This window comes from Bombus bifarius, unplaced genomic scaffold (genome assembly GCF_011952205.1).
Source record: "Bombus bifarius isolate JDL3187 unplaced genomic scaffold, Bbif_JDL3187 scf7180000008047, whole genome shotgun sequence".
In the NCBI taxonomy this organism is placed as follows: domain Eukaryota; kingdom Metazoa; phylum Arthropoda; class Insecta; order Hymenoptera; family Apidae; genus Bombus; species Bombus bifarius.
Genome location: NW_022884413.1, coordinates 882,290 through 906,132, shown reverse-complemented (window position 1 = coordinate 906,132; position 23,843 = coordinate 882,290). Strand labels below are relative to the sequence as shown.

Below are 23,843 nucleotides of genomic sequence, written 5' to 3'. Positions count from 1 at the left end.
AATACTTGTAAAAATGTATAAAAAAATTCTTAACATTTTCTGGTTGCTTTTTTAAAATAACAGCCCGTGTCATTTTCAAGCAAATTAATCATTCGGTAATTAATCATACAGCATAATATTATCGAGATCAAAATAAACAGCACGTATTTCACGCAAATTGTGAAAACAAAATGCTTCTGCATACTTATGAGCGGTGTAGAATGAAGTAAAAACTAAAAAGAGAAATGAAAGCAATTGTCGAGAATCCGGAAGAAGGCATAATTTTGCGACATATTCACTGATAAATCGGCCAGTAAAATAGCAGATAATCGTTAAAATGGGGAAGGTACCGTGGCATGGGGGTTGCAACCCTCGAGTGGTCAGAAAATTGGCACGCATCGCTCGTTTAACCATGAAAATTAAAGATTTCCAGGCACGATAACATCGTATCCCGATCGCTCGGCTAAAGGGCAATTGCCGGGCGCGTAAGTCGACCGAAGAGATTTCAGATATTCGCGTGGGATATCCCTTAACGACGGCCATTATAGGATCGTTAGAAAATTATCTATTAAGCGTCAACGAGAAGAAAGTTGCAGCGTTTTCATCAACCAATTACGAACGACGAATCTCAATTTCCTGACCGGCGATTTTATAGGTGTATTAGGTGTTAAGTATTCGACCTGGAGGGTCTCCATAAAATTGTTACGGGCATTTCGTCAGAGTTCCGCTGAGAGTTGAATTTTTGCCGATCGTAAAATTGCGGTCACCAAAGTCGATCGCCATTCCGTAATCTCCGCTTCTCGTTATTTTTATGGAATTTCTATCCTGGATTATTCTAGTTCAGAATTTTTATACCTTCTTCGTGACGTTCAGCAATTTCGGTTTTCTAATCGAGTATGTAATTGACACGCTTTATAGGATTATTGCTCGAGCTCGTAGATGTCCGGCAAATTATTCCAAACTTATAGTTTATTAAAACGCCGTGCACAATTTTTAACAAACTTCCTACTATTCTTTATATTTAGTCAACAGGAATCAACAGGAATTTCAAAATCGGACAACTTTCTAAAAATGTAGAACGAAACCGTCACTCACCGCTCAGGTAGAATTGGCTGCTGCTGTTGTATAAATTCGTCACGATTGGCTTGATATTATCGAAGGTCAAGGTCTTTAGCGAATTATCCCTCAAGTCCAGCACGTACACTCCCGGTGCACCGGCCAGGAAATCCGGTTCCAGGGTGACCAACTTGTTTTCACTGAGCTTCAACTTCTTCAAATTCCTCATTCCGTCCAACGCCTTCTCCGAAATATACTCAATCTCATTTTGATCGAGGTCCAGCTGTCTTAACGAGGGCATCTCGATGAAAGTTCTATCGCCAATCATGGCGATCAAATTGTTACGCATGTCGAGCTTCAGCAGACTTCTCAAACCGTGGAAACTATCCGCGGTGATGACTTTGATCTGATTGTCGACCAGCTGCAGTTCTTCCAAAGTAGTCAGATGCTTGAACGCCTTGTCGTGCAACGTGCTGATGTTGTTCCCGTTCAGGGAGAGTATCTTTAGCGATGGTAGATTGACGAACGTGTCTCTGGAAATTGAACGAGCAGAATTAACAACTTCCTAAAATAATCAATCCAAAACGTCCTAAATAATCAATTCGTTTCTATGCAAATTACCCGAACGGGTAATTTCAACATTTTGACTGGGTCTGGAATGAAGCAGTCATCGTATCGCTAGGGTTAAACGAAGATGGCAAGACGAGCTGCGAGAATGATGGAAGAGACAGAGTTTCCAGGAAAAAGTTGCACGAGGAGGATGCTTTATGACCGTGTTAATGGCGCCGCGCAACACGAACGACATACTTGGTGTATCGAATCGATGTCGGAGCTTCGACGTTGATAGGGATGCGCTCCTTAAGGAGCAGTTGTTTTGTTTCAAGAAGGATGAGGTTGCTGACTTTTGACGGTTGTGTTTTAAAGTTGCTGCTGTGGCTCGGTTCGAATGATTTCGAGTTGTTTTTTTGCGAGGAACTTGGAACTTTTGGAAAAAGATGACGCATGATTCGCATTGGATTAAACGCAGTAAATACGTAGTGTTACGTAGAGTAAAAAATGGAATTGGATATGTTTATATTTCAATGTTTAATATTTTTTATTTTTAACTATATGGCAATTCGGAGAATCGATGTGATAGAAGTGCCAAGGGAAATAACAGGAGAAAGAATTCTGTAAAATAGTAGGGCAAGTGGTAGAAGAGATACAATAGCGAATACTGTTCCAGATACTGGATAGAATAAAGCAGAAAGCATTTTTCAAAGCTTATAAGTTTCAGAAAGAATATTACACGGAAGAATAATCTATTTCTTGAAATAACGACTTTAGAATAGTAATTGTATTTATTCATAAATAAGGTATATGAATCATGAAGTATGTTCATCATTATTTACATCATAAAGTATGTTCTTACGAAGTTTCATAGATAGATAAAAGAAGTGAATCACGTTGAAATTTTGTACGGACACGTCGCGATTTTTAAAATATTTGTCAATAAGAACTACGAGGCTTTTTATCGAAATATATAAATTGTATCTTTAACGGGAGTGATATTGAACGTAAAGAAAGAATATACGTAATGCTCCTACAGGAATATAAATCTATTACTACAGCTATTCGGTCCATATCTTTCCTTGAAGCAGCCGTAAAGTCACGAATGCTTCGTGTATCGGCACATAAAACGCGATCCTCATTATTAAGCATCTCGTAAACTATTACGTATAGAACCAACTCGATACGGGTCAAACGTCTCCATTCTACAAAATTCGCTCGATAAATATACAGTAAAATCGTAGAAATTTTTCAGTCGTTCCTTCAAAAATAAAAATATAATCACATGGTAATTTCCAATTCCTATCTTGCCTCACATCGATCCTGAGAAAATTTAAAACGTACAGATTATTTACTTCTACGCTTTTCATCAAGCTATAAAATTCAAGTAGATTTACATAAATTTGTCGCTCCCCTTTATATATAAAAATACAATCACTAGTTTATCTCAGGCCAATCTTAAGAAGGCTGAAAAGTAATCTGAAATCAATTTAAAACACGTCACTCGCCGCGAGATAAAAAATCAATCAACCTAAGTACTTCTAAAACACTCTCGAAACACTTCCAACGATTAATCCTACCCTTCGATCAATTAAACCCGCATATTCTCCGCTTCGGCACCTTTCAACCCTTCGGAATATTCTCGAGAAATCTACACAGAGGCAGGATACTCCCCCATCGAGCAATCTTTTGTCGTCTATCCGCGTTTACCCTAAGCGACCGCGTTTAGACGAAAGTCGAGCGATCGAGATTCCCCGCCTTATTGTCCGCGTTTCTATCGCGTGACTGCATTCATATCGAGCGTCAACGATTATTTATGATGTTACAGGGCGCGGCGCGATGCAGAGATTGCGAGTACTCGCGCGATCACGCGCGCGACACCCTCAGACTTTTCGTCGATAACGAGCCGCCAGTTGCAACTTTCGACGCCTGATAATGCGTTCGGTATGCACCCCAAGTCGCGTTTTGCACGCCAGATAGGAAATCATAATGCATATACCGTTACGAATGCTGGCAACGTTGTTCGCTTTCTAGATTTCTCATTCGTTTAATCAGAATCTTGAAAGTACGACAAGTATGACAATATATGGACTTTGACCATCGAATTAAGACTACGCTTGTTTAATTACAGCGTGTATACGCGCAAACTTTATCAGATAAATGGAAAATCCTCGTTGGTTGTCCAAACATTACAATTTCATTTATTCAAATAATTATTTAGAATGTAATTAAAAAGCATACTTTTTCCAATTACAGTACGTTCTATACACACACACACACACACACACACACACACACACACACACGATGTATCACGTAAATTGTCGTTGGTTGTTCGAATATAGCGATTTAATTAATTGAACTAGTAATTACTGTAATTTGTTATATCGTAAAATATGTTCGAAAGATTCGATTACTTTGACAATAAAGTTAGATTGGTAGATTTGAGTAGAATCTGTTTCTAGCGTATTACCCGGTACGTACAAACAGAATTTTGTTTTGCTTTCACATCAGTCATATTTGCGTTCCATTAATTTCATCGGCGAGCTAAACTTGGATTGTTTGATTCAATTGTTTATTAACGACTTCGATAAGTTTGCTCTGATCGCGTTAATGTGGTTGGTACACACGAATGGAGCTGTGTTAACCGGTTAACCGGTTAACTGTGTTTTATCGATTAACTCTTAATTGCCAGGTGCACTTTATAAACTCTGTTCACTTTGTCGTGTAAATGTAATTGATCAATTCGCGTAGTACACATTGCTCGACTTAATCTCTGTTATTAACTTGTCATTAAGTTATTTCATTAAAAACAACTTTAACTTTAGTCGAAAGCTACGAGTATCGCGAGTACAATTTTTATCTTGTGCTTACACATATACAAGAGAAAATGCAGTGAAGAGGACTGAAGCGTGTAAGTGACACAGGTCAAGGTTTAGTCAGACATCGTGTTCCTATCTTCTAATAAATATTCTATTTGAAGCTTTATTCATGAACTAATCACGTGTATTTTATTTTATGAATTTATATCATTTCAAATAATACCTAGTATAATTTGTTCAAATTTATCAAAGAATATATTGCCTGCTAATATCTATGCTAATATCTGCTATATTATCTTTCATAACTTAATGTATTTAATTAATGGACACTGAAAATACCTCTAGCGTGGAATTACGCGTTCTATGTTATAAAATATATCGTATAAAATTTATCTATAAATTAAACGAACAAAAAGTAAAAAAAGACGAAACACATATTTAATGACTCGTTCTTTGTCACTTTTAATGTATCGTTGTGGAATTAAATACTTCATAATTCTTCGTCGCTTCCATCATTCTTTAACATTTTATCATACAGCCCCCAAGGGATCAACAAGATAATAATTTAATCCAACAAACTATCACAATCTTCTATCCGTTTACGACAATCAACTATTTTGCTCGGTTACTCATTTTTACCCCATCAATTACCACAGGAGAGACAGACAATTACAGATGTACATATATCGCCTTGCTCCATCTTTGTAAAGCATTTTGATAGGAAGAAAATATTAGATTATAATTAGATTATGAATACTCTATAAAAATATTTGAAAAAGTAAAGCAAAGACTTTGTACGAATGAATAAATTGTCGCATATATGAAAGACGTAAGTAACGATGAAAATTACATTAAAAATTGATGAACAGAATATTCCTTAGGACAAGAACTTAGGCTGGTGGAGTATTTCGATCGACCCAGTAACGAACACCTAACGAATCTCTCGAAAATAAAGTTTCATAACTTTACTAATGAATAACTAATCAAATTATTCTTAAATCTTTCTGAACGCGATAACGTACATTTAATCACAGGTTATATGTAGTCAGTAATGGCCTAATCGACAATTAATGAAGCGAACACATCGCGTACTGCGTATTTCGAGACATTCTAACGCGAGGAGTCGATTCGATTTGCTAGAGGAGTCCTCTGATTCTCCGAAACGCGAATTCTCCGCGCATCGCGAAATTCCACGACAATTTATGCAGTCGGCTCGTAAAACGCTCCCTTCGAGGAAGACATTTTCACTTTACTCGAGCTCAGACTCCGTAATAGAGCGTAATTGAACGAATCAGCCGGAATTACAAAGGGCGAGGAAAGGGGATATTCGAACATCATCGAACGACGTTTATGTGTGGTAAATTGCAACCAGCGATTCTTGTTTAACCAATTCAGGTAACTGTTTAACTAACAGCGGAGCAACCTCGAATTATTAAAGTTATTTCAATTATAGTAACTTTTACTATTTATCACAAAAATATTTTTGCCAACGTGAACTTTGATAATCGTCTAGCCGGAATTATTGAAATTATTTCTTATTAAGTAATATTTGAGTACTATAGGTTATCGGTAGACTCTGAATTCTTATGCATTTATGGAAGATTCAAAGGGGATTTAGATAGAAAAATGCAGAGAATAATGCCGCTGATATGCAAAAATATATAAAATTTCCAAAGTATAGTATCTCTTGTAATATTTTGTAAGCGAAACAGATGCTTGTCTAGTGTCTACTATTTCAGTTGTATTCGTAAAGATATGAATTGCAAGATAAAGTAGTCTAATTGTCGGTGCTTTCTCGAATAAAAAAAAGCTGATCTCGAATTACTAAGAATTACTACGAATTACTAGCCATTTAACTACGATAACTTCGATCATTTATCAAAGATAAATTTCTCAAATATAAAACTATAAAAATTATTTCTCAATGACCGTCATTCTAAAAAATTTCTACTCGAAACATGCCAAATATAAATGCGCGAAGGAATTTAAAACAGAGCTTAACAAAATAAAGAACGATCCTACCTATTGATCTCGGTGATCCGGTTCGAGTTCAAAAAGATCGCCGTTAGATTCTTCAAGTTCTCAAACGCGTGCGTCCTCAGCGTCGAAATGGAATTCGTGCTCAAATCGATTTCCGTGATCGTAGGAAGGTTCGAGAACGCGGATTCCTTCAGCTCCTCGATGCTGGCATCTTGGAACGTGATCTTCTGCAAGTTCTTCAGCTGTCTCAGCAGTTGAACCGGTATGTATTCCAATCCGTTTGGCGTTCGAACCACGAACTTTAGCTTCTGTAAGTAGATCTGCGAGGTGAAGTAATTCCACGTTGGATCGTTAATGCTGAACGGGCTCAACACGACGCAAGTGGCTTCCGTGGCGTTTCTAATGGTATTGTTATCGCAGTAACAGTACATAGGAGCCTGTATGCCTTCGATCGCGCAGATGTTCACTTCTTTCGTCTCTTTGGCGACCTTCTTCTTGCCCCGTGACCTCGTCGAGGCTGACAGGCTCGAAGGAAACATCGAGGTCAGAAACAGCAGCTGAAGAAAGATCCAGGATAATTGTTTCATCTTGATCGTCGCTCTACAACGAATCTGCAAGCAGAGAAGTTACGTGTTGGAAATTGTTTCTGGTTATGATCGATCAATTATGTATGGGTTATCGATAGAGATACGAAGGTTGTGCCGCTGGCATATTAGCGATAATAGAATTATTAAGCGCTGATGAAATATACAGCGGAAGATACATGGGATGCTTTGTGTTGTCGTTGGACACGGTACACATCGCGCTTTCGGATTAATTACTGCGGATATCGGCGATTGGATTCTGTAAATGGAACGGCGTAAAATGTAGATTCTAGAAATTTGATAGTGCGATTAATCGATTATTGTATTGTAATAGAGTAATCTATGATTGGATCGTTCGTCGGTACGATTTTTATAACAACGACGAACTGCAATTTCGATCAAATTCGGAAACTTTGTGAATGGAAAAAAAAGTATATAACTTTCTGCGGCTCGTTTTATCATCGTCGTTGCGATCAATTTTTGTACGGTTATTATATTATCCTTTTAGTAACTATCTATCATAAAATTATCAAATCACCAAAAGCCTCCACGTAAATTTCTTCCATTCTCGTATGACGATTCACCCTATTCCTTCGTACCTTCCTCGAACTACGCGTTATCGCTCTAACAATGAACGCGATCATGCTTCATCGGCCCAGAAAGATCTAGTCGAGAGCCAACGAAACAAAGGCGGAATAGGTTAGGACCGTAGAAAGTGGAAAGAAAAAAGTACAGAAAGGTGGAAGAAGGCTGGGCGCTCGGGGGTGTAAAGGCCGTGAAAGAGGTAAACGAAGGGGAACAGGAAGAGGGAAAGGAAGGCGAGTTCACGGCCGCGTGGACATGTGTGAGAGAACCTTTCACTTGTCGACGCCACGCTTTTTTCTTTCCACTTTCTCCATCGCAAAACGAAGACGACCCAAAAAAGACAGCGGCTCGCGAGAAACTCTTTGAAAAATTATCATTCCGAGCGGAACGCTCGCATAATACCGCGTTTCGTTTGTCTTTATTTTTCAAACTGGCGTCCGTCGACGTCCGGCGTCGCCTCGTCTCGTAAGCCGCTCCCGCGTGGGTGTATTCTCGCGGTCATCTTCGCTTCACGAACGTGAAAAATGCTCGCAAGTTCTTTTTCCGTGTCTGGATTCTGTCTTCTGTCTCATCCTTTGACCACCACGTGTTCTTGTTTTGTACAGGATATTTCAAAGTGGCGGCATCAAACCGATGGATATACACCGTGCTTCTTATTAGGTCGTCCGAAAAGTCGCTTACGTTTTGTAAGGAAATAATAGACGCACAATATTGTTTCTTTTATATTAGTTTATTGAATTATACGCGAACGTAATAATAGAAATATAACGAAATGGACCATACCTAATTCAATAAAATAATATAAAACGGAAATTGCTGTTCGTCTATTTGCGCCTTATGAAACGAAAGAAACTTTTCGACACGACATGAATATTTTCAAACACGAATATTGGCAAATGAAATTATCAAAGCATTTTGATCCACGAGTGATCGAGTCTTTGGGTAACCTAATAATATTAGGTGAAGTAAAAAGTTCTGAGCGCTTTTTCGCTTTATTTCGACGATGAAATTAACATAGTCAAGATTATTCGATTTAGATTAAATATGCGCCGTTTTGTTCGATTACTTTTGTCCATTTTGAAGGCAATTTCATAATTCCGCGGTTGAAGAAGTCCTCGTCCCTATTGGTAAAAAACTTGACCAGCTCATTTTCACAAGCCTCTCTTGAGGCCAGTTTTGTACCATCAAGAAAATTTTGCAAAAACTTAAAAAGGTGATAATCGCTTGGTGCCAGGTCTGGACTGTACGGCGGATGCGATAGAACCTCCCAGCCAAGCTCTCGGAGCTTCTGACGCGTCGTTAAAGATGTGTGCGGCCTGGCGTTGTCTTGATGGAACACAACACCTTTCCTATTGGCCAATTCTGGCCGCTTCTGGTCGATCGCCTGCTTCAGTCTGGTCAGTTGTTGACAATAGAGGTCCGAATTAAGTGTTTGCCCCGATGGGAGCAGCTCATAATGGATGATTCCCTTCCAATCCCACCAAACACACAATAAAACCTTCTTGGCCGTTAATCCACGCTTGGCGATCGTTTGGGCCGGCCCACCGCGATTGGACCACGATCTTTTTCGGCTGTTGTTCTCGTATGTGACCCATTTTTCATCGCCAGTCACCATCCGCTTCAAAAATGGGTCGATTTCGTTACGTCTCAACAAAGAATCGCAGGCATCAATTCGGTCCAAAAGGTTCTTTTGCGTCAATTCATGTGGCACCCATACGTCGAGCTTCTTCTTGAGACCAGCCTTATGCAAATGGTTCCAAACGGTTTTCTGGCTAATCTTCAGTTCCTGGGCAATGGAATAAGTGCTCACATGCCGGTCCGACTCGACGATTTCCATGATTTTATCCACATTTTCGACGATTGGCCTACCAGAGCGTGCCTCATCTTCGACGTCCATATTACCAGAACGGAATCGTTGGAACCACCGCTTTGCTGTTGCATTCGATACTGTACTGGGTCCATAAACAGCACAAATTTTTTTGGCCGCCTGCTCCGCCTTTTCACCTTGGTCGTAGTGGTACTGAAGAATGTATCGAATTTTCTCTTTTTTTATCTCCATTTTCGAACGCTGTAACACACAACTGGCTTCACCGAACACAAAACTGACAAAGAACCTTTTTGATGCGTAATATCACCTTGAAATCGGTGTATACTATGACTCGATGCGATGTGCACATCGTGAGATATGGCTCACTAAAGACATCTAGCGAAAAACGCTCAGAACTTTTTACTTAACCTAATAAGTATCTTGATCGACGAATAATCGAGTAAATATAGCCACGTGTTTTAATATACAAACGTTTGAAAATTCATTCTAGTCATTTATTTGCTAGTTTCAAGCTCTAGTTCCTCTTTTTGATCAAACGATGCATCCTAACAGAGAAATAAAAAAGCGTATAATAATCGAAAAATAATAAACTCTGCCCGTTTTTCAGACCAGCAGGAAATTTGTTGGCTCGTAAGGTGTATCGAATATATCGCCTGGGTCAAGCACGGTCGACTTACTGCATCGCGTTTTTATTCACGCTCGTTTTTTTTATTATTCCCGCGACAACGCGGAAAGGGGCGAAGCTCCCACTTGCTCAGCCTCTGTTTGCACCCATCTATTTTATAATTGAAAATTCACGTTGAATACCTGTGGCTCGGTCGCATCCCGCGTGGCGCGAAAATAAAAACATTAACCGCTATGTCGCCATACGTTACACAAGACGGTCCATTAAACAGAATCGTTAAGCCGAGTCTGGTCTCTTTTTCCCAGCTGAGTTTGCGTGCACGAAAAAAGGCAACGCTGTTGCACGTTTCCGTCCTCGCGATTACCATTTTACACAGCGTATAAATAATAACGCGTTTAAAAACGCTGCTTCGCGTACAACGAACGATCTCTGCGTTTCATTTCAACCCTTGCATTATGCTTTTTATAGTGTGCCAACCGGCTAACTGGACACGTGGCGCACGTTCAAAGCGTTTATGCCAACCAACTATTCATAAACGTCTGAGGATTCAGAGAATACGTATTTTCGTGTCGTGGCTCGCTGCAGGGAAAGGAATAAATCAGCTGGATGAAAATCGAGCGATCACGAAACCTGTACGGGACCTTTAATTTTTGATCGTGCAATCAACCACCGGCTATCGATTTCACGCACACGCTCGTTCTTGCGAGTACTCCAATTAACACGCGACGCACCAACAATACGGTAGATGGTCGGTTTTTGATTGAACGCTCGAGTTTCTCGAATTAAGCTCGATTCAAACTCGGTACGGTCAAATCGCATCAAGTCAGACATCGGTCAAGAGATTTTCATTTGGATTGACCGAATTGCTTACTACGAATGCTCTCATTGGATCACGCGTAAGCGATTTTTGTGTATAAGATTTCTAGATGAATTTAGCTCCGGAATACTATAATCAGGTACTGTGGTTAAAGCTCGATGTTTGTAGGTAATCTGCAGATATTATTTTTAAAATACTGAACCGAATTTCACCAAGATATTATAACGAGTATACCGTACTTTGGATGTTTTCTACATTTTTGCAAATTATATGCATTCTATGTATTTCGCAGCTTTAAATTTCCCATACACGTATAACAATCCGCAGTCCATTCAAAAATAACGTGTCTGGTAAGCATTCTCATAACATATCGTTTATGTAACCTGTTATTTTTATCTTTCCTACTTACATAAGATATTGTACACGTATATCGTATCGTATTTTTATTCGCGTGTAAAATTCTCCTCGAACTTCAATTTTCTATCGTAATAAAGATAGACAATAAATAAAATGCTATCGATATCAATCGATTTCAAGGAATCCGTGTTACAGACCAATATAGCAATGAGCAAGAAACTCGGGACGAAAAAGTCGAATCGAATACAGTCAACAAGCTTCTCCGATATAAGATCGGAGAATCTTTCTGACCGATTAACCTCCGCAACGACTCCCCTAACATAGTTTCAAGGGACACAATTTAAGGATGGAAACTGGTTGCTTCGCCAGCACTTAGGCAAGAAGCGAGAGACCCAGGATTTATCGTCGGCATTACGCGAGAATCTAGGAAAGAGAACGTAGAGGAGACAAGCTCGAAGCAGACGTAGGCGGAGCCCAGCTTTCGAGGTCTTCGAAACAAGGAAAATCCCTCTCTTCCCTTCGCTAACCTCTAACCAGGATACCAATGGAAATCGCAATTGTGCAGACAGCGTGATGCATGAGGGACACTTTCGACATTTTGTTTACGTTATACCGCGTCTTGGTACTGCATTCTCTGTGCTTCATTGAACCGTTCACACTTGAGAGGAGACGATCAATTTTATATCGATTTAGGGTTCTCAGACGTTCCAACTTAAGCGTGCAGAGTAAAATAATGCTATATAAGGTCATATTAAAACCTGTTTGGACCTATGAAATCCAACTATGGGGAAGAGCAAGTAATTCCAACATTTTTCAATGTTTCCAATCAATGGAATTGATAAAATAATTTTTCAACGATTCCAATCGAAAACTAAGATCCTTGATAGATGCACCTTGGTATGTTACCAACGAAACGATACATCGCGACCTCAAGATACCCACAGTCAAAGAAGAAATATGCAAATTCAGTAACAGATATAACATAGGAGTTAACAACCACCAAAACCCGCTAGTTACTCGATTACTTGACACGTCGAATCAGATCCGCAGGCTAAAAAGACATTACCCTTTAGACTTAAGCACTACATTCAATAAGAACCAAACACACGATAAATAAACAGAAAAATTTGCTTATAATTCTCAATGAGAATTGAGTGTAAAATTCATCCAAATAAAAAAAGAGATTTAGGGTTCAATTTCCCATTATAGAATCGTCATGATCAACTCTGTTTTTTTCTAGCAATACTTGATATTATCTTGATATTATCTTGATATTATCAGCAGAATACATAATGACTTCCCTGTAATCAAGTCATTGTTCTGCATGACGTTTATCGTGTCTTCTGTATGGCTCAATTGCACTCATTGTATGATTCATTGGAATGAGACGCCTACCTGGAACGGAATCTTATATTCTTTTGAGAAAGAACAAAGGGAAGATAGAATTTTGTAAACAGAAAATAAAGAATATCATAGTATAATTATATAACACAGGTACATCACATAATTTTGTAATGTAAGTATAATACAATTCTATATGGAATGTGAATGTTCTTCCTCGATCTTTTCTATGTCTGTCGTTCTCGAAATTTTCCAAAAATATTCGATACGTATAATCCTAATTATAGTGACGATACAAATAAGAAATACGACTCGGGAAGAAAATCGATTTCACAATGAAATAAATATAGTTGTGGATAATATTATAAAGGAAAGTAAATATATTTGTATTAACAACATATTAAAAATTCAATATCTCTAGCATCCTTCAAAAAATAAATGCGATATGAATGAAGAATTAAAAATATACAAATGCAAAGTAAAATACGTCATCACTTATTGCTTGCATAGCAAGTACGCTAAAAATAAATTCATCGCTGGTTCGCTAAATAATAAATAAGGGATTATAGATTAATCCCCAAAGCGGTAAAACAATTTGAATATTCACAAACTTCCTAATGAAAATATTCTCGCGAAAACAGGAAGTCACGTTTTAATTTTAATGCAGTTTGGTACTGTTTTGTCGAAAGACGACACAGAAATAGACGACAACAACCCTTCTAATTGAACAAATCCATCACATACAACGAGTAAAAGAAAGTAAGAGCGCACGAGTTCTGCTTTAAAACCGCGTTTACCGATCGATCATCGTTTCTCCCTCTTCCTGGCCAACTTTCGAGCATTATACACTTTATAAATGGCAACGAAGTTAACAAGCGAGCGACAAAATGAAAATCAAGCCCCCGGTTTATAAAACGGGGCCGGACTAACGATCCCTGTCACGATAAATAAATAAATAAATCCCTTTCGACAACGAACAGAGAAAAGTATCTCGGTGGAATTCCTCCATGACGAGCGTTATCGTACAATTTAATTTATTAATTCGCCGATTCACCGTCAGATTTCATGATTTCGAAACCAAAACCGCGGGAATCTCGCTGGCAATATTCGCCACCTGGAAAATTCCTCGGCTGCCAAAAATTCCGCGCTCGAAGATTTCGTGGGTTGCCGTTGAAATCGATTTATGCCCAGAGAGAGACGATCGACTAATCGCAATGCCTTTAAAGTTGCGTGTAATCTCGATACAGAGAGGGTGACGAATCGAAGAGCGGCCGGAAATCGGAAGAAATCCATCTTCACCGGCAGCTTCGACGTGTTATCTGATTGGAAATGCTTCGATTCAATAATGTTAATCCTCTAATTCTCATAATTTAAATTGTGATACAATATGGCGAATTTTGTTAATTTCTACTTTCGTTAAAAGACATCTATGAAATATTTGTCGTGTACATTCGACGCAAGAAATATTCGAGTAAACGCTACACGTTTTTAGCTGAAAAAGCTTTACAGCATCCCACTTACAAAATTGAAAAGAAAATCTTTTCGGAAAATCTTCCGTTAAAAGATTTCTTTCACGAGGAGAATAGAAAATTTTCTAAAACTCGTCGTATATTATTCGCCAAATTGGTACAACGAACGTAGGTAACGAGAAGAGTTGGAGATGGTTCAAAGTAAAAGCTATAAAATACCACTGTACGCTTGAAACGGATATACAAAGTTTCCAGTGTAGCTAATAGATCAAGTTGACGTCGAAATATGCTTAATTAGAAGCTACGTCGATGAATGGTACTCCAAAGAAGTTACAATACAAACACGATTGAATGAAGAGATCGTTTCGCAAAATTGAAAGTTTAGTTGAAATAAAAGAAAAATTCTACTTGTTATATTACAATCAGGTTGATGTTTATAAAAGTTAAAGCAACTCTACCTGAAACGTGTACGATTGTAGAGTGGCGTAGACTTTACAGCCAGAAGTCTTATTTATCGCTAGAATCGTAGTTGTATTTCGTTGAAATCGTCGTGAAGATCAGGCAAAGGAACAGGTGCAACGAAGATGAAGAACCAAGAAAGCTTACTTTAAAAAGAAGCACGAACGAATGAGAAGATCTCCTAGCAGCTTGTATACGTAAAGGAGTCGAACATTAAATGTAAAAATGTAACAAAATAAGGCAAACTAAACGTAATACCAACGAAAGCAATGGGAATACGAGAACTGCACGTAAGAGTATAAAAGGACGCAAAATCGTAGAATACAATACAGAAATTGAAACTACAGTGTAAAAACAACTGTACAGAACTACTGCAAGTTTACACAGAGTTGAACGAAAAATCATTGAGAAACAAAAATCGAAACTAAAGCAACAAACATTGAAATATAAAAATGAAAGCTTGCAAAGGACATACCAACCACTCATAGCAATTTCCGAAACAGGAAGGGAAAGAAAAGAGAAATACACAGAGATTTTTACTCAAATATTTCATACGCTATGTAAATGCAGATTTTTCTTTATTTTTCCATTTCTAAATTTCCTATGAATGCACAAAAATCCGCGGTCTAATTATTGGTTATGTATATAAACGAAACCTACTATAAACGAAATTAGAAATACCCGAATATCTATGAACGACATTTCGTCATCAACTTTAAGTATTATTCTCGTATCAGAGAAAAAGTAACAAATACGAACATGATTCTCAAAGAAAAGAAAGGGGAAAAGAAAGAAAGAGAACTAGGAAGAAAAGAGAAACATACGAAAAGCTGTACTAAAACAGTTCGTATACTAAACGTGAAAGAAGAACTGAAAGAAGAAGGGAGAAGGGCCCCGCAGCCGGGGCATGTGCCGTCGAAACTTTTAAATGAAATTCCTCGAGAATAACTAGGACGCGTTCATCCCTTTATACCCAACCGTAGAGCGGAAAAGGTGTGTCGACGAGCCTGCGTGTCGATTTGCACACACATTCGCCATCCCATGCAACAGAGGGATTCCTGTTTAGAAAGCGGCAGAGTTCGCGTTTCGCTACCTCGACACGAGGCGAAAACGTCGTCTGTGGAATGTTAAAACGGCATTGGCGGACTAAAACGACGCAAGATAGGGAGGAAACTAGGAGGTATCGAGAGTAAAATGTTCCACTGTATTCCTTAATATTTTTTACCCTTGGACCTGCTGCTGTTCCACGTCTTCTACTGATATTCTCTTATCTGGCCTCGTTTCCGCTTCTAAGGACCACTCTCACCGACTTCCGTTTCAACGAAGATGCTCGGTGCAGTTCGAACGTTCGAATTCCGACGAGGATCGTATAATTTTATGAAGGGATCGATGGTCTGCGAGTTTATTAGTATTCCAGGTACGTTTCCACCCTGTTCGATAAGACTTTAATGATTCGAGGGGCGATGGCGAATGGAAGGGGATGGTCTTGCTCGCGATTGATTCGTTTTCACGCAAACTTATGAAGATTTCGTGTCCAAGATTTTCAGTTCTTGCGAATGAATCTCTTCGATTATTGTAGTATATGAATACTGCAATAGATACAATGCTGTGCTAATGTCTTTCACATTTACTGTTTATACGCAAGAAGAGTAGAAAAATGAAGATGTCACAGCAATTACCAAAGCTATCGACCACCTTGCATCCAGCAATTCCACGGACGAGCTCAACTTCCAGTAACCTCGTTTGCTCGAAATTCATCCACGGAGAATCGAAACCTTCGTAATCTTTCAAGATACTCGGGGGATCTTTAAGTTCGCGGAAACTAGTCACAGAACAGTGCCACGTCTCGGGCCTATAAATCCCCTGTCGCACTATGGAGCGTGCGAAGTCACGCGAATCCTCTGCGGCAATTTCGTCGTCCGCATCTCGGAAACAGATCGATCCAAGCGACGATGAAACGTCTCTAGTCCAATCACGATGGTACCGCGTAAGTCACGCTGTCAACGGTCCCGTTAAGAGATCGATACGTCTTGCCAGCTAGTCGTTCCGTCCTCCACGTTGGAAAAACTTGCGCTTATCCGGAAGTCAGGCACGCTCCAAAGGTTGCAACGGAATAGGAAATCGGATGGAGGCAGAGACGGGAGAAATCGCAGGTATTCGACACGGAGCCACGGTCGCAGACGACCCACGATAAGTCTCCTTAATTAGAATCTTATCGGAATAAGCTCCAGACGCGCTTGAATGCCGGCTGTGCCGGAAGTAGCCTCTCGGAGATCGGTGACGAACGAAATGCGATTTCGGTGCTTAAGGAGACGCTGAGTTATTTGTTCGTTGTGCTTTAAAGTGTTCCAGTAATACCAATATTTTAACTATTCTTGTTTATCATTAAATATACGTCTGCAATAAATATATCATCGTAATATCTGTATACATTTTCAATTTGATTTCAAATTTTGTCGATGTAATCACGACGCTGCTGTCTTATTACGATGCTCGTTACACGCTAATGAAATTTCCAAACTTTTCGCCTAACACGCATAATATATACATTCGTAAGTGTTCAGAGACTCGCGTGTACCATTGTACCTTAAACGATCGAAATATACCGGAAGAGTGACATCGAATCTTCAACGAGGCGAGTCGCGTTCCAAAGCATCGATTTAACGCGATCGTGTTTCTCAAACAAAATTTGCATACTCCCTCTGCGCCCCGGCAAAATTTCTGTTTTCCACGAACATTAATCTCTGTACAGTTAGGTGATCGCTATTCAAAATTCTGTTCTACGTAGTTCGTGTTTCAGCGTCGAGCGTGCACTTAAATCGTGAACACCCTGCTGTGAAATTTTCCTAGATGTACGTCGTTTCCCGATCTTTGCCGACCGTGAACGCGTATGTATTTAAACCACCGACCACGATGTTTCTCAAACACGATTTGCATACTCCACTTACGCAAAATATGTATTTCCCAGAGAACGTTAACGTCCCTATAGCAACATTGTCCCGTGAATTTCACCGTAATCTCTACCTTTCACACGAGTACCTGCTTGACACTTGCGGAAACGTTTTTACTCAAAATGGTAATTTTAGTATTTTTGAAAATTGATTTTTCTCTTTTAGAAAGAGAAGTCTCGCTTTTTTAAAATAGGTTCGGAAGATACCTCAAGGAAATGAACATCTGCCCGAGAACGTCGAAGAAAATGATCAAAAGTTTTTCTCTGAGAAAGTTATTAAAACCTAAATTGAATGTTTTTGATTGAAAATTAAATTTTTGTCTCCTAATTACAACGGATAAAAATAATCACCGGCGCGTATTTTTCAGCAGAAAATATTTACCCCAAAATACTAAAGCAATTAAATTTTATTTATCGATCGATCGTCCATCTAATTTGTCCATCTAAATGTCTTTATTCTGTGATAAATTTTCAATTTTTTTGGTACAGCGACTTAATCTGATGATACACATGCTTCTAGAAAACTGCTATGGTTTCCTTGCACGAAGTTCTTAATCTTATATTATTCATCAACTTTGTCGCATCGCGATTACAATTTCACTTGAAGCACTGTTTTTTACAGAACCGAAACTCGCATAATAATTTTCCCTTTAACAAGCGTGTATTTCAAAGCTTACATGCTTTGAGATTTTCAATCTTTTAAAAAGTTATTTTATTGTATATGTAGTACCGTGTCACCAGGAAACTCGTATAATGTTCTGTCACAAGGTCTTTATTTTACAGGCTCGAAGCAATGGTACGACATGATTCCCCTTTGAAAAGGGTTTTCCATGTATTTCAATAAAATTTCTATCTTTTAATCTCCATGCAAATACACGTATTTTACAAAGTTACATTCCCCAAAGGGAATTTCCATACTTCGTTCATGGTTACCTCTCTTCGAAGTACATCAGCCTCTTCGTATGTAAATAAAGTAAATCTTACAACGTCAAACAACAAATTTTTGCTAATTTATGCCTTCAATAAAACAGACCTAAATACTAAATACTCGAGTCGTTAATTTTCAGAGGATAATGTTCTTCAACCAGCAAGCAAAATAATTAAAAAATAGGTCGATACGTAGTCTCTCTTCCTCAAACATTAAATATTTTCACTGTTCTTGACTCTGTTACTGTCCTCGGATGTTTTATGTCCCAATTTCAGTCCTGGTTCAATAAGAGACAACGGAAAGGATTTTGAACGTTTTACGAAAAATTTGTACAGAAAATTGAAACGAGAAATTAAACGTATCGATAACCATTCTTTCATATTTTTCCCAAACTATAGACATTAACGGGGAGATGGATGTTTTCAGAATAAATTTTCGTAATAGGTATTTTTATAATAGGCAAACATACCTGTACACACGTGATACGTCAGTAACAAGCATTATAACGTCATATTATTAAGTATTATAATGTATATATAATGTACATGTTTCCATGATAGGTATTATCGTGTAATTTTCATAACAGATACTTCCATAATAGGAAGATAGATATTTCTTATCATCCACTAAAAAGATACTTCCCTCGATCTTAAGAAATTTATCCATATAAAGTTTAGAAGTAGAAGTTTATGATCTTGGGTCGAACATAAATAACATTCAAGATCAAAATCTCTACTCTTCTAGGAAATGTTAATTTTTGTCAATATACGAGGAACAGCGATTCCTCGAAAAAAAAGAGAAAATAAAATTCCTCGAAGTTTGGTTCGCGAACGTATACTTTCGCGTTATTAACTTTAATATGTAGTTTGAAGCATGTGAACCCGCATTTACGGATAAGAACCGATAATCCGGCCGGAAGACGAAGGAACGAGCGTGAAATACGGCGATCCCTTGGCCGACAGTCGTGAAAATTTTCCGGAATACCGAGTCGATCGTTTCCCGGGACAACCGACGAAATTTCCGGATATCGCCTGTGATATTTTCGTCGCTTTTGTTCGTTCTCGCGATCCACTTCGCGCTATGTTTGTTTCCTCTTCTTTCATCTTCTTTTTTTATGGTGAATGGGGGCGGCAGGGGAGGGAGAAATCCGTGGAAATATATTTTTCAAGCGATGATTCGTGTTTTTCGAGAGAAAAGGACTAAAAGTAAAAAGTGCCGCTATATTTGTTGAAACGTTCAAGGTAACACGAAGAGTTCATTACGAAAACCAGGGAACTTTCTCTGCCCCTTGCGATTAGACATCTATTTTCTGGAATTTGTTGTTCTCAGGACAACAGAATTTTTTCGTGAGATTCGAGGTATTAATCGGTTCGTTGATAGTTTGTAATTTCAAAACGATCGATAATAAAGCAAAACGATAAATAATAACATAAAAGGGACGTGTTTAAGAGGACGCTACAGCGCGATAAAATAAAATATCCTGTTAGTTTTAACATCAATGAGCAATACCTTCGAGGAAGGGTGAAATAACTTCAGAATAGAAGAAATATTTTAACGAGATTTGAAACTTCGGTATATCAGTGATTAAAATATGGTTGGCTGGCTGTGTGATAGCCTCGAACGAATGTCAACTCTCGAAATGAAGCAGGGAATATTTTTCAAAGGGTACACAGGTGCTAAAACTTTCATATAGATACTAATTTCGAATATTAATATTTGAAAATGAACATAATATTAATACGTACAATATAGTTATTATATTATATGGAATGGATCGTTCGCAGTGAAAGAAGAAAGATCAACCTCGAGGGATTAGAACCGTATGTGTAATTCAATCTGTACATGTAAACATCAACCAAGAAGCGAAAATAATACACATTGATATAAAACAAATATAGAGAATTTCACGGTAGATTCAAACATTAAATATAATTTTAAGTAGGTTTTCAAATTTGCAAATATTAAATAGATTTTTGCTTGTCGGTTTCCTCTAAATCTAAAGATGCCACTGATCTTTAACTATCTAAAATTAATCACTCGCGATTTCTCGAATCTCGAAACAGATCGTTCTAGCTGCTGTACCGATTTAAAAATAATAACGACGACGAAGTTGAGAGTTTCTTTCAAGCGACGCGTGGTTCCACGAACATCGGAAAACTTGCCCAGACAAAACCAGATATCTTTCCCTTTTTATGTATCTCGCCGACCAAGTTCCCAGCGTAAAGTAGTGCGACGTATCGTACGATTATTCCTTGACTTCGCTTCCTCTTGCGACGCTACAACCCTCGAACAAGCCCATCGACCGTATGCATCTCGACCAGAGCAAGAAAATGATCCTGCTTCGTTAATTATAGATGCACCTCGGTCAATGCATCGAGCGTGTGCACACGCCACAAGAGGCTGCGTGCGATTATCGAGATTTCAGAAGTGGCTCGAGGGGATCTTGTTGCGGTAAAGTCTGCCGTGAGTTTTGTGGAGCTGGCGTTTTCTGATTTATTAAAGAGATGCTCGATCATTTGTTCATTTTACGTCCCATTATCTTCGTTCTTGTTTTATTTCTCTTTCGTAGAATTTTCTTGTTTACATCGAAAGTTTCTCCATGATCGTTATCGAGAGCAACTGAGATTTTACACTCGTACTACACGAAATCTTCTCTTAGTTTAGAAAGATGTCTTTGAACGTAGAATTTCTTCTTTTAAGAATGCAACCTTCCCGAATTAAAAATGTACAGTATCTCTGAATTGCAGATTTTTGTAAACTGTAATCCTCTTTTTCTTAAATTTACCATTCTTCTGGTCGATATTATAAGCAACTGGTATTTTATAATCTGTTTAAAAAGAATTTTATTTTCTTGAATGTTTTTGAAATTAGAATCCTCTGCTTTAAGATTTATAAATCAGAATTTTTCGTCTTATTTAGAATTAGCTGCACCACCAGATATTTAGAATTACCCATACTTATACCTAGACGACAAGTTTATTACCATTTTCTATTCGAATTATTATCAAGAACCGCGATTGAAGGAAACTCTGGAAAATTGAAAGAACTTTGTGCAACCTGCCTCTATCATCATTCATGCCTATCCCGGATGATTCAGAAACAAACAACAATGCACCTTACTTGAAAATTCCTTTGAAAAAGAAACCGGCGCAGACGCGAACAATCGGGAGAAAATCTGAAAATAACACACGGCCATTACGCTGGTTTCTCGTAAACGGGCGCATTTATTCCACGGAAGCAAAAGAGTCTTCTATTGGCTTCCTCGAGATGAATTCAAGCGAAACGCGGCGTACTCGAGCGGATCTACGGCGACACAAAGCCTTATACGCGGCTTTCAGTTAACGATACGTGCGTTAAAGCGGGCTGGAAATGTAAATATCGCGTGTCGCGCATTGATGTCCCCCGTAAAACCAGCTGGCAGAATTTCTGGTTCCATTTGGCCGGTGTCGAGAACGATGGAAAATGGAAGGTCGCGTACGAGAATTTAACGTCAGAGATCGCGGAGTACTTGGCTCTACGAAAATTGAATTACGACGCCGTTTCATACGAGAAAGGGATGCAGTTAAGGTGTCCACTTTGTGTTTAATATCGTGTCCCTGCGGTTGTTCAAAGTGTGGTACTACAACTTTAGGAAACAGATTTTTATGCCCCGAGTTTGAATAGTAAATTTTGCAGTAAATTCCGGAAATTCGTTGCCGTTAACGTGAAAATTCAATTTCTTTATTTTTCAGCTCGGTGAGAAGTTTTTGTCGCCTTTGTATCTTCCATAATGATAACAAGGTTTTATTTGGTGAAACACGGATCTTTAATTCTTTATCGTCACGAGAAATTTTTGTTAATTTCGTATTTTCCTAGAAATATTCAGATTTAATTCCGCAATATAATTCCGAGAAGTTATTGTCATTAGTCCGTGTGAAAATTATTTTTATCAAGCCACTTAAAATACCGGTTTTGAATTTTTAATCGCGGGAAATGTTAGCTCCTCGAGAAGACCTCGTATTTAATTATTCGACACCGCTACTTCCTAATTAACGAACTCTTTTCAGAATAAATCTAGAATTAAACGGCATCATGATGAATGTGTTTAAATGAATAATATTGTCTAACGCTTCTGCACAGGATTGGTTCTTTCTATTTTAAGTTTCATCTCGTTTAGAAGATCCGTAATATACTAAATGGCAGATTATTTTTCGAGATCTGTTCTCTTTGCGACAGATAGAGTTGAGACAACTTCTTTTCGAGCGTTTTTTTACCTGTCTCTTAGGTGAGCGACACATATTTCCCGGATAAAGGATGAATTCGTCGCGAAAATAGCTGGGGACCCGCTAGATGACGACCGTTGGTGAAGAGAATTTTTGAAACGTGACGAGAGACTCTATGAGATGGAGGAATCAGAGGGAATTTTCCATCTAATATCTCCTGTTAGACTGTAAAAATATTTCGCTACGATGAAGCGTACTCTGTTTGATAATTAATTTGCATGATAATAATTAATGCTAATGATAGGATAAATCGGGAGAGAATAATTCGATCGATACGATTTAATTTAGATTTACTTTAACGATTTTATGTGGGGTCAAGTAATTTTATCTCCTTGATTTTTTATTTATAATTACTAGCGGAATGAGTGATATTACCATTTTTATCGATTTAATTCAAGACTAATATTATTAAGTCACTAATTCACTAGGATTTAAACAAATTGTAAATTAAGTTTAACCATTTCCCAGCGGAAGCTGCGTTGTTGTTGCCTTTTTATAACCTTTTACTATATAATATAGTTTACTAATTAAGTTTACTGGGGTTAACGTTATCTCGCACGAGAAAACAGACGAGGAAAAGACCCAAAGCAGCCTCTAATTATTTCAATACTTTCGTAGCTCCTGCGACAAACCGTGTCATCTTAGAAACTCCCAAACTATTAAGCAATCGTTCAGAAGCTCCTAATTATCGCGAAGTCGGATAGAAGTGCTCAGGTTCGGCCATAATTAATAGAGAAGCATCTCGGATTACCGGACGAAGCCTGAACTCCTTTAAATTATCGCGGAACTAATAAGCATACTGTGGGTTTTTATGCAAATTCATATTCTTGAGGATATGATATAAAGAATTGTTTTTTGTCGAGGTTGACTGATAGAGAAACGAGTGGATGAATTTGTGATAGAAAAATATATTGAAATAAGTATAGATACAAGTATAAGTACAGTTATAGTGTATGCTGATCCAGAGCTTCACTCTTTCAGTGTTACAATACAATAGGAAGGACGATAGAGATCACGTTCATATATTTATAGCAAAGGACATTACCAAAAAGTTAACCTTGGTGTGTAGCTCTAGCTGAAGCTACAAGAAACAGCAATAGAAATCTACTTATAACTCTTTGGTTTCTAGACCTTGTAACCCAAAACAAAATTTATATTCAAGGGCACAATAATATGCAGCTCTCCTTGTTTTGTATTTTTGTTTAACTAAATTCTATTCTCTTCGTAACATTCGATCTCCGGGTCACGGATA

General features: G+C 38.2%; 1 protein-coding gene across 2 annotated transcripts in view; it reads right to left on the bottom strand.

Annotated features, from left to right (window-relative positions):
• The window catches only part of LOC117207855 (connectin-like), a 342,185-nt gene that overhangs the window by 115,553 nt on the left and 202,789 nt on the right, over positions 1-23,843 (bottom strand). For both annotated transcript variants that reach the window (XM_033448491.1, XM_033448492.1), the window contains 2 exons: positions 6,429-6,997; positions 1,075-1,568 (listed from right to left, as the gene is read on the bottom strand). In XM_033448491.1, the coding sequence (XP_033304382.1) occupies positions 1,075-1,568; positions 6,429-6,973 (1,039 nt within the window). In that variant the 5' untranslated portion in view covers positions 6,974-6,997. The remainder of the gene's footprint in view (positions 1-1,074; positions 1,569-6,428; positions 6,998-23,843) is intronic.